We start from the raw sequence: 11,544 nt of genomic DNA, 5'->3' as shown, positions 1-11,544 counted from the left end.
CGCTGCCAGCCCCCGCGACTGTCCTCCTGGCAAGGGGGACCCCCCCCCCCCACACACACACCGCCCCCAGCCGTGCACCCCGGAGGCTCAGCGTTCCCCGCACCCTTGGAAAAGCAGAGATTGAGACGCGGTCTGTGTTGGTTTCTTTATTAATTCATAGTCCGATAGCTGGTGTACAGGGAAATGATCTATACATCAGGGGCTAAGACAGGGAGATCCAAAAGGCTTGTTTCCATAACAATTAAAAAAAGGAAATAAAAGTAATTTTTAAAACTTCTAAAAAGCTTCTAGTGTGCAGACTGCAGCATTCTCTAGGCTCGATGTTGGGTGCAGCCTCCCCCTACCAGCCCTACGAGCAATCTGAGCGCAAAGCAATGTCACTGCAGGTGCCGGGCACGGTCGCAGCACAGCACATTCTCTAAGGCGTATACAAGGCCAAAGCACAGGACCCACACACAACTCTACGGTGATGCTACGGAGTCTGCTGTCGCGGTGGGTCTGGGGAGGTTATTGTACACAGCGAGGGTGATGGATGGAGAGTCTGTGCCTATATGGCTCAACTTTGGGGTGGGGAAGGGGTTGCTTTGCTCTCCAAGGCTAAGCTGGGTCGTTTGCTTTGCTGCAGCTAGGCTTCTTCCCGACTGCAGGGGAGCCAGGGGCTTTCCCAGCAGTCGCGCGCCCGCCGCGGGACAGGGCTGCCCCGCCAGGGCCGCCATCGCATGGCCTGAACCTGGAGGTGGGCTCGTTCTGCACGCGGCCGCAGAGAGCAAACTCGGGCCCTGCGGAACAGGTCCGTGGCCACCTCCAGGGGAAAGAGCGGGGGGGGGGGGGGGGGGGGTGTTCCCCACACCACTGTGCTACAAAGGCCAGGCCCCCACGTCGGTTAGGTAAAGGACAGAGTCGGGGACACGGCACCTACTGCCACTACCTGCGTCCTGCCCTCCTGGGGTCGAGTACTGTAGCAGATTCAACCTACCGCACGCCTCAGAGTTGCCTGGGCAGCTCTGCCCGTCTCTGCCCTCCTGCTAGAGCAGCTGGCCCCGGGGGCCAGGCTGCTGCAGCAGGGTGTTTCACCTGGCCAAAGTGCTGCCGCCAGGGGAGCAGCCCCCCCACGTCTCCGGGATTGGTCCTGCGAGGGTCAGCATCCAACGGGGTCACCCGGCTCTCCTCATTTGTGCCCTTGCAGGGAGGCCAGGGGACCCCGCAAAGCCCTCGCACGGGGCACGCGGTGCGGGGCTGCCGGCTCCTGCCAGCTCCTGGCTCATCTCCTGAGCAGATATTGTGCCGAGTAGAGCTAGGCACAACCCCGTGTGCGGCACAAGCATCCCGTGCTCTGTCTCGCTACCCATCCTCCCTGGGCCCCAAGCACCTCAGCGCAGGCTTACGGCTTCACGCCAGCTGGAGCCAACACAAACTGGGGCTCGCACCGTGGACAGGCCTATGGGACTGCACCCGTGGGCTCCTCTCTTCAGGCCAGGCAGGGACCAGGCTCAGCCGGAGGGGCACGGGGCAGGGGCAGTCTGCTGCCCTTTTACTCCCGTAGCCTCCCAGCTCCGTTCACCAGAGCTGCTCAGGTACTCCAAAGGTTTTGCCCGTCCTGCAGCCTGAAGAGGTATTTGGGAGCAGAGCTGTTAGTGCTTTGTACATACTGCTAGAGTGTCCCTAGGGGTTTGCATAGTATTTATTGGTTCATATACACAAGGCTGATCGCTGTACAGTTTACACTTTCGACACAAGCAACGAGCTCAGTGCTCAGCCCAGAGCCCTGCCCTGGCGGGAGACGTTGCAACGTGCTGGGGAGAGGAAGGGCAGCCCTGCACCAGCCCCTCTGCCCAGGGCAGATGTGCTCCCTGCAACCCTCCTCTCGCACACCCCCCTGGCAACTGCTGCCCTCCCCATAACCCAACACTCACGGAGAGGGATGAGAAGCGAGTCCAGTAGAGGCAGCACGGGTGACGGGGGCGGGGGGGTCAAGCCCCTCTCCTTCCTCGGCGAGCAGCGCCGTGCCGCTCCAGCTTCCCTCTTGCAGCTGGAGCACGGGCATGGGGATGCGTTTACACACACGAACGTGCGAGGGTAGAGTCTCCTTCCCTCCGCCAGTCCAGCTCTTGCCTCCCAGAGGAGGTGAGAGGATGCCCCCGGTGCGTGCTGCTGTCTCTGGGCTCCTGGCAGCACTGGGGCAGGGACGGAGGCCCCTCCGTCAGTTTTAAGTACTGTAGCTCATGCGTCTTGCAGTCAGTCAGTCATGCGGATAGGACGGTAAGTATGCCTCATACAGAAATCATGCCATTAGCCTATAGAAACATGTACAGCCAGCCCTGCTCCCCTCCACTCTCTGCTTTCCTCTCCTCTCTTCTCAGGTATGTGTCAGAACATGTGTGGAGTTCAGTGGTTTGGTGTTGAGGTGAGATCCTGGAGAGACACAGGGAGAGACAGAGATGGGGTTACCAAGCATTCATGGTGGCACAGCCAGGAGAAAGGCTGGGGCCAGCCAGGCACGTGGCAGTCCCAGCCCCTTCTGCACCCCGTGCTTGTCCCACATGCACCCATCCTGCCCAGCTACCGCAAGATGAGTTTTGGGGGGTGTCAAGAGAGACAGTGACAGAGCATCTATGAGTGCCTGCCTAGAACCAGCAGCAATGGCATAGATGGTATTAGTGGTGCTGTCCCAGCTCACAGAGAGCAGCAACAAGCGGAACCTGAGCTGCACCAAAGGCAGCGTGGCACTGGGAAGGCGCTGGGATAGAAAAGGCCAGCCCTGGGCCCCCATCCAACTAGGGTGACCGACTGCACCGCACTCTCACAGCAGTGGGGAAGACCCCATACATTCCCATTGCACACCCCTTCACACACTTTCACACGCTCTGGAGAACAGCAAGAGCAAAGCAGCAGGAGCACTGCCCCAGAGAGAGGCCGACGCAAGGACCGTCTGGGGAGCGAGGCAGGCAGTAGGTGTTGGGGACACGGTCTGCATGACACACGTGTCCACAAGCACAAGCCTCTTGACTGTCGCGCACCCGCAGAGAGCCGACGAACACGGTGGAGAGAGGAGGGAGAGGGGAGGAGAGACGGACAGACGCAGCCATGCATGTACAGCAGAGGCCAGAGGACCAGCCGCCGCTGCTTGGCAGCCTCCTCCCGGGCTCAGGCAGCTCCTGGCAGCTGGGGAGCATGCGTGCAGCCCCTTGCCCCAAGTGCTGCACTGCCAGCTCAGCAGCGAGTGCGCAGAAAACAATGATGCAGCTGGGTGCGAGTGTGCTGTGCCGAGCACCCTGCCCGGAGCCTGGTCTAAATCCCACTCAACAGGGAAGGCGGGGGGAGCAGGGAATGCGTGAGACTCAAGGGATGATCCAGTGCTCACACTGGGGCTCAATGGAAGAAATGTCCTGGGCCAAAGACAGGTCCCCATGCCCTCAACCCCTACAAGCATCATGTTCCTACACCCTGCCACTCCTGCATCCCTGATGTCCACCAGCAGCATCCTGCCATGGCCTGCACCCCTTTTCCCGGTCACGGGAGCTTCAGCAGACCTCACTGCCGCCCTCTCGTGCCACGATGCACGGCTGGCAGTGGCAGCCTCTTGCATCTCCCAGCAGCGACGCTGCGAGCGGAGGCAGCAGGCCGTGGCCCAGGAAAACTGTGACACCCCTCATCTGGCTCACGGCTCTGCCGGTGCCCGGCTGCACCCCGTGGGAAGGGAAGGCAAGGGCACCACAAGGCTGCACGGTTAGCGCTCAGCGCACGAAGGGGACGGCTCTGCTCAGACCCCACGCAAAGGCTATCCGCTCCCTGGAGTGGTTTTGGTCAAAGATCATCCCTCTGCTGTAGCCCAGCATAACCAGGAATAACAATCCCGTGGCCCTGTCACTGGGGACCCTTATCCCGAGTGCCCAGGATGCTGTGACTGCAGTAGCAGCCCCTGGCACTGTGGCCACAGCGGAGCGGGCACCCCGCGCCCGTTGCACCTGGACCCGGGAGCAGGGGCACGCCGCTGCCCACCCTCAGCGTTTTGTGGCGGCGCAGCAACCCCCCTCTGCAGGCTGAGAGCTGGGCACAGCCCCGTTACACTTTCCCCAGGAGGATGTGCATGACCGGCAGCTCAGTGCAGGCAGCAGCACGGGGAGCTGGGATAGAAGGAAGAGCAAAGGTGGGGTTACCTCAAAAGAGGCCATTTGAGGGGTCACTGCTTCCCCCTTTTCAGGCTGGCTCGTTTCACTATCTGAGCCCCCATCCTGCCCCCGGAGACCTCTGGTTTCGGGACACGCACTCGCACCTCCTCCTGAGGAAGCCGCAGGGGCAGGAAGCAGGACATCACCCAGGTGAACAGACAGACATACAGAAGAGGACAGGAGAGGGAAAGGCAGAGTCAGTTGGCAGAAGACACCGAGCAAGAAGACTGGTGCAGCGGGCAAGAGCTGCCCCTGGAAGCCTTAGTGGGGAAACAGGAGAGGAGAACAGGGCAGAAGAAAGGACAGAGGGTGGCGGAGCCCCAGAGCCTGCGAGTCCCGCAGAGGTGGTGCTGGCCCTGGGCAGGGTGCCTGCAAGGCAGGGCTCTGAGCCACACTGTACCTTGGCCCCCAGACCGTCTCGGTGCAGGATGGAGTATTTCATGAAGCTATCGTCCTCGGCCTCCAGGTCTCGGGGCTCCTGCAGGGAGCCCTCCAGAATCAGCTCCTCCTGCTCCTGCCTGTCATCTGCGTCACCAGGGCCCAGCCGATGCACCACCTTCCGGATGACCTGCGGAGACCCGCGCGGCTGGGCATCACAGCTAGCCCCGGGGCACCGTGCCTCCCTCCTCGCCCAGTTTGGCCCCGAACCCCACACACGGCGCGCAGCCTCCGTCCCGCGCGCAGGGTCTGGCCGGAGAAGCGTTGTGACCGTAACCGAAGACGGCGGGACGCGGGTGCCCTGCGCGGGCGCCCGGGCTGCAGGGAGGAGCAGGGCAGCCGGACGGAGGGGAGAGGACGAAGGCCGCGGCTTGCCCTTGATCACTCACCTTCTTGGTGACGATATTGCCTTGATCATCCGTGAACTGCTCCTCAGTCACCTGCTGTCCAGGGAGATGAAGGACTTCGTTCCCCTGCGGTGACAGGAGGGACATCAGGGCATTTCAGCGGGGTGAGCGGAGCCCCTTTGCAAGCGGAACGGTACACCTAACCACGCACCCCGCGGCCTCTGTCTCCCACCCTGCCCTGTCCCCTCACTGCTCTCCTCTGCATCTGCCCCGGGGCCAGTCTCTCAGCTCCCTGCTCGTTACCTTCACAAGGACGCGCCGGCGGACGACCCTGGTGGAGAGAGCCTCCTCGTCATCCGCCAGCCCCTGGCTCTCCCCGAGCTCCTTGTCCAGCTCGCGGTGGGCGTGTTTGAGCAGAAAGCGAACGGAGCCCCTGACGATGTGCATGACGTTCTGGCAGCTGACCAGAAAGAAGGCCAGCAGCACCAGCGCGATCAGCAACTGGGCCAGGAGAGCCCACATCCCGCCTTAGCGCGCGCAGCTGCACGCGTGCCCCGCGGGTCTGAGCCCGCTGCTCAGAGCCAGGCCACGCTATCCCGGCTGGAACGGGCAATGCCCCCGGCGCAGGAGCAGCCCTGGGGGTCTGCAGCCTGCCCTGCTCTGTGCCCTGGCTCTGCAGGAGGACTGCTGTAACCCTAGCTGCTGCAGCTCAGCTGGCTGTGGGCGGCGAGAAGGGAGCGGGCAGGTGGGGTGTCCTTTGCGCTCGCAGCTTCTGTCAAAGTCACGGGGCCAGGACTGTGACAGCACCACCCAGCCAGGCAGTTAACGGGGACAGCCCTGTCCCCCTTCCCCGTCAGCTGTCGGCTTGCCAACAACCTGCCGTCCCCGGCTGCGGTGGGAGGGCAGCGTGCAGTCCTCTGTCACGGGACAAATGAAGTCCCGGGCAGGAGCCAGGGGTTCGGAGCGTCACTGGAATCGCACGTGACTCGGGAGACACGCACCGCAGAGCCGAGCAACCACCTCCGAGCACGGCCGTGCGTTCCCCGGGCCGGGGGAAAGGCGCTTGCCCTCACCTCGTACCCGCCGGCTCCACGCGGCCGTGGCGGGATGCCCACCGCCCAGCCCGGCCCCCAGCCCAGCTCTATTTCTGGCTCCAGCAGGCTGTTGGGCTGGCGGCCAGGGCAGATCCTCAATAAGGAAGCAGGCAGGGAGGCCGGCTGGGTTATAAATGGAGAGCAAGAGCTCAGGTATCAAGCACGGCACGGGGCTGAGAGGCACCCCCGGGGGCAGGGGCCAGGAAGCGTGCTAGGGGACTTGTGCCTCCACCGGCACCTAGTCTGCTCGGCTGGCCTCGCGGCAGGATCGGCAAAGGGTCGTCCGCAGGTTCTCCACCTCCTGTGGGGCCAGGTCCCCCTGCTCTTACCCTCACCTGCCCAAAGAAGCCGCTGTCTGCCTCCTCCTGCCAGCCGCCCATGGGGTGCTGGGGCTGCCAGTCGCTGTCCTCTGCGGAGCTGACCCGCATCAGCTCCACGGCCGGCACCAGGACCTGCTCTCGCTCCTGGCCCTGTGCCCCGGAGGCCGTGGTGTGCGTCAGGAGCAGCCTTCGGGTGACCCCCTCCTGCCAGGAGCCCGCTGTCAGGTCCTGTAGGCAGGAGATAAAGGAGCCTTCTGCATTCCAGTCCCTCAGCCTGGGCACCGGAGAGGGACAGGGACAGGGAGAGAGAGACAGAGAGAGAGAGGCAGTCAGCTTTGCCATGGAGTGCTGCACCCCGAGCACCAGCCTACCTCCGGCAGGCACACCGGCGCAGCCTGCACCCCGCCAGGCGCTGGGCTCCCCGGCTCACGGTACCGCCAGGGGCCCGGCACAAGCAGCGCAAAACGCAGATGCACGAAGGGCACGGGTCTCTTCCCCGCCAACGCTCCCTGCCCGCCCCACGGCCTCGCCGCCCGCCTGCGAGGGTCTAAGGCAACGCTGTGGGGAATCGCGGGGCTCTGCCAGGGACCTCACGGGACCTGTGCCGCCGGGAACGGGGGGGGGGGGGATGCAGCGCAGGCTGAGATGGCTCTGGTAAGCACAACCTACATGCGGGGGCCTGGCTGTCTGCCTGGGGTCGCCCCCAGGTGCTCTGCAAGGAGCCCTCCAGAGCATCTCCAGAGAGGCGCGAGCCACTTGGCCCAAGCCGCTGCTCTGTCTTGCCGGGGATGCCCGGGCTCCAGAGCTGGAGACCAGCAGAGAAGCAAGCAAAGCCGGGAGATTATTGCAGCTGGCCCAGCACAGGGCAATAGCTGGCGAAGCGGTTCTGCTCCCCTCCCACGGCCAAGCCGGTGCCCCAGGCCGCAATACCTGTCCGCGCTCTTCTCCACGACGTGGCTAACGGTAGGTGATGCCGTGATCCTGGCTTGCACCTTCTGCTGAACTGAAACAAAAGAGACTTCACTCTCTGGGTCCTGCGCCCCGGTCCCTGGCTGGCGATCACCGGCTGGCATCTTCCCCTCTGGCCTCTGCCCCTCCTCCTGCTCCAGAAGGTCAATCAGGCCGTTCATGGCATCCGAGTCCACTGTGTCATCCTCAACCAGGTCCATAGAGCCCATGTGGTCTGGGCCATGCGCGTCTGCCAGAAGCTGCCCCGGGAACCGGCCTTCGCTTGTGGCATCCGAGTCCTCGGCCTTGCTGCACTCCAGAGAGGAGTCCTCAGCAGTCACCAGCGAGGGGGTGAGCCCCGAGGACCACACCTGGATGTCGGACATCTCCATCAGGGCATCCTGCTCGGTGGCAGCCATGGGGATAGCATCCATGATGGCCACCTCATTCCAGTACTGGTCGGCACGCAGCGGGGATGGCAGCGTGTAATGCAGGGAGGCGGGGGACAGCAGCTCGTCCTGCAGCGAAGCGTAACCTATATGGGCAGACAGAGGCAACATCTCCAGCAGCCGTCTCGCGCACGCACAAGCGCAGCGGGGCGAGAAGGGAAACAGCCTCTGGGAGGGTGCCTGCCCCAAGGACAGCGACGGTCGTGCCACAGCCCCCAGTGGCTGGGCTGAGGGGGGCTGCGCTCACAGCCAGCTGCTGCCTTCGCGTGATCCCCGCAAGCGCTGCCATGCCTCCCTTCGAGTCCTGGGGCTGGTTTGGGCAGGCCCTGAGGCTGCTCACTCCCTGCGGGGAGGACTGGTCTGGGGTCCACAGGACCATCCACGCTGCAGGACGCAGTGCCCCTCTTCGCTACCCTGGTCCCTCAGCCCCCCGGTCCCTGCCCACAGTCCACATCCAGCATCAGCTGGCTGACGGTCAGCCTGGAGTTCAGGTGGCCAAGTCTGGCAGGCACTGACTCCCAAAGTCAACCCCTCCCCGCAGCACAGAGGAGCAGGCTGGAAGTAGCACCACGAGCAGGGAAGGATGGCCCTGGTACATGTCGTGCAACCCCGAAGCCCTGCGGTTTGCAGCCGGGGCCCTACAACCCTGTTGGCGTCTCTGGGGCTACAAGCAGTTGTCATGTCCCCATCCACCCCGGGCCACGTGCACAGCCCAGGCACACCGATACGGACTACAGCCAAGCCAGGCACTCCAACCCACGCAGGTGGCTTTGCTCAGCCTTTTCCAGCCTGAGCCTTTTCCAGCCTCCAGCCCCTTTTCCATCCCTGGAGATCAGCAGAGAACCTGTTCTGCTCTCCAGGCAGCCACGGGTTGCTAGCCGCAGCCGAGGCTCGGGGGACAGCTGGGACCCCCGGCACGGAAAGAGCACCTCTCCCGTGTGCGAGTGCCTGGCCGGGGGCAAGCAGTGCAGGGCCAGCGAGGGAAGGAGCGCAGGGCAGTGCAGGAGGAGAAGGTCTGGGCTGGCCGCCTGCAAGCACGACAGCCACGAGAGGGGCAGTCCCTGGTGACATGCAGTCGCTGGAGCAGGACGCGGCTCCCGGAGGGCTCAGCTGAGGTGGAGACAGTGGAGCCAGGCAGCGGAGGAAGATGAGAGAAGGAGAGGCCAGGAGGAGCTCAGAGGAGAGAGGTGACAAGAAGTGACCCGCACCCGACGGCGCTAGGTGGCATGTTTGAGAGAGCAGACCAAGGGGAGGCAGAGAGGGAGAGAGCGACGAGCCAGCGCTGCACCGAGAGCTCCGCAGCGCTGGCCTGCAGCCGCCGCACGCAGCCCGGTCCCCGCTGCCGCTGACCCCGGCGTTGTCCCCGCACCCGGGCACTCTCCGCCTGGGACCGGACAGCCAGGGCTGCGGGAGCATCCTGGCCACCGTTCAGCTCGCACAGCCAGAAGCACCTCTCGCTGGCGTGTCGGGATAAAGAATGTCTGTCCACCCTACCTGGAGAGCTTTGGAAACGGCGGTACGGCAGGGCCAAGCTTCCTGCAGCGCAAGCCCCAGCGAAGAGGCCGTGCCTGTCGGCAACGCCTTCTGCCCGCTGAGCTCCCAGCGGGCCACCGGCGCAGCCTGGTCAGGCAAGGTACCAGCCCCGATCTGTCCGCCCAGACTCTGCCCCTGGGGCCCTCCTGCGGTCCCTGCCAGAAGCCGAGACTCACCATTCATCTGGGACGGCGAGAGGGAATAGTCTCTGTCCGTGTAGCGCCAGCTGCCCTTCAGGCTGCGGCTCTGCCGGCCAGAGCCCTCCAGTGTGTTGACAATCTCGCTGCGGTCAATGTTCCTCAGTGCCGTGTACAGATTCTCCACTGCAGGGGGAAGCCGATGTCAGCAAACTGGTCACTGGGATCACAGCCATGGCCCAGACACCCTCCAGGCGGGCAGGTGTGCATGAACCAGGAGCGTAAAGCCAGCCGGTGACCCCTGAACACGCACGGGCTGCTCTGCGCAGCCAGCCCCCCCCACCTCCGCACCTGTAACAGGGCACCGCAGATACTCACTCTTGACACTCTTGCCCTCGCGGCTGACCCAGAGGTTGAGCAAGGCTATGCTCTGCTCCAGCAGGGAGTTGGGGTTCTCCACACGTATCCTGTTGATGTCGTCTACCCCAAACTGCAGCTCACGTGCCAGCTCTGGGGGAGACACAACATCTCAGCACCACACCCTCCGGTGCCCACCACCAGCTCCCAAACCAGAACGGCTGGGGACGTTGTGAAGGGCTCGGCCAGACCCAGCACAGAGTCCCCCTCGTCACATACAACCGAGCGCAGCAGAACATGCAGGAGCATGGGATGGGGCAGAGGTTGAAGCCCCTCTGCCCAGGCTGGCTGCGACCAGCGTAGCAGCGTCTCACGCTAAGGAGAAGCGCGGGTACTGCCGTTGGGCGCGCGGCTGCAACAACAGTGCTGGGCCTCCACGAACAGCAGCGATACGTATGGCTCAGGACAAAAACCCTAGCCTGGTATCTGTGCACGTGCACGTGAATGCATGCACAGCTGCAAAAAGGTTCATTTCAGTGCCACGGTACGCTCACAGTTTAGCAGAAGTGCTGGGAGGCAAGGCCAGCCTGCCAGAGGAGTGAGCGCAGACTGCATGCATGTCAACTGCATCAGGGCCCAGCTCCCAGGACAGTGTAAAGCATATTTCACTCCATCCTGCAACATGTTTCCAGCCTTCCTAAGTCTCAGCTTTCCGAGGAGTGTTGTGCATCCTCAGAGCCACATCAGGTATGGACTCACCAGCCCAGCTGAGGCCCAGCTGTTCTGCTATGTCAACCATCTTCTGGTCTGCCTTGTCCGTGCTGCTCAGAGAGCCTGGAGGAGAAGAGGGAGCCACAGCTTCAGCTGCGCAGGGCCCCGCACTGCGGCGGGGAGGGCGAAGGGGTGCTGGCTGGGGGGGTCTTGCAGCCCCGTAGGCACGGCGCTGCCCCGCAGGCAGGACCAAGGAAACCCTCAGGGAAGGGGAAGCTGCCATGAGCGTGAGTACGACGGCGTCAGCCCAGCCTTTCCACCGGGCTTGGGCACCCCAAGCGCAGGCGGTAAGCGGGCTTGGACAGTCCCAGCAGGCTGCGTACCGAAACTGGTCTCGCTTAGGATGCTGTATCGCTCCCGCAGGGACAACGGCGTCAGTGTCCTCCTCCGCTCCTCGCTGCCGCTTCCCTGTGAGAGTGGGGACAAACCAAGGGGTCACCAGCTTGAAAAGAGGGCAGCAGCTCTGCCCTGCCACCACGGCTTCTCCTGCAGCCTCAGAGCGGCGTGGCATGGCCACAATGAGCAGCTGAGGAAGAAAAGCTGACAGCGAGGGCTGTCTCCTGCAACTGGGGGAGGGATGGACCCCCGCTGCCCCCTTCCAGAGGTGCCAGAGACCCAGCACTGACCTTGGTGCAGGGCGGTATGCTGATGTTCAGGTGGCAGAGCACATGCTGGAGGTCCTCATATTTCATGGCCTTGCGCAAGAAAGACAGGGAGCCGCTGGCTTCCCGGCTGCTGTCCCGAACCTGAGCGCCGAGAGCCTGGTTAGGTGGCCTGGCACAGGGCAGGCGCAGGGGTCCCAGCTGCAGCCCAGCCCTGCACCCTGCCATTACCTTGATGGGGATGGCGAGACGATTCTCCCGGAAGGACTGGAAGAGGAAGGTGCGCGGCTGAGTGGCCTTCTTGACAGGCACCAGGTTCCCTGAGAGCTCGACGTGCAAAGGCATCCCCTCTACCACCTGGCAGGGAGCAGAAAACAGG

The 11,544-nt window shown here is 63.7% G+C and overlaps 1 protein-coding gene across 15 annotated transcripts in view; it reads right to left on the bottom strand.

Annotated features, from left to right (window-relative positions):
• Positions 1-131: 131 nt before the first annotated feature.
• The window catches only part of ANK1 (ankyrin 1), a 69,711-nt gene continuing 58,298 nt past the window's right edge, over positions 132-11,544 (bottom strand). For 11 of the 15 annotated variants that reach the window (XM_030034368.2, XM_030034365.2, XM_030034363.2 and 8 more), the window contains 12 exons: positions 11,397-11,522; positions 11,190-11,309; positions 10,887-10,971; positions 10,552-10,626; positions 9,814-9,945; positions 9,475-9,621; positions 7,299-7,851; positions 6,384-6,642; positions 4,997-5,080; positions 4,570-4,737; positions 4,158-4,279; positions 132-2,412 (listed from right to left, as the gene is read on the bottom strand). In XM_030034368.2, coding sequence (XP_029890228.1) covers positions 4,181-4,279; positions 4,570-4,737; positions 4,997-5,080; positions 6,384-6,642; positions 7,299-7,851; positions 9,475-9,621; positions 9,814-9,945; positions 10,552-10,626; positions 10,887-10,971; positions 11,190-11,309; positions 11,397-11,522 — 1,848 coding nt within the window. In that variant the 3' untranslated portion in view covers positions 132-2,412; positions 4,158-4,180. The other 4 variants (XM_030034366.2, XM_030034377.2, XM_030034378.1 and 1 more) reach the window with 4 other exon arrangements.

The sequence above is a fragment of the Aquila chrysaetos genome, chromosome 13, assembly GCF_900496995.4.
Source record: "Aquila chrysaetos chrysaetos chromosome 13, bAquChr1.4, whole genome shotgun sequence".
NCBI lineage: Eukaryota > Metazoa > Chordata > Aves > Accipitriformes > Accipitridae > Aquila > Aquila chrysaetos.
The sequence above is the reverse complement of the archived record's forward strand: the minus strand, read 5'-3'. Positions and strand labels throughout refer to the sequence as shown.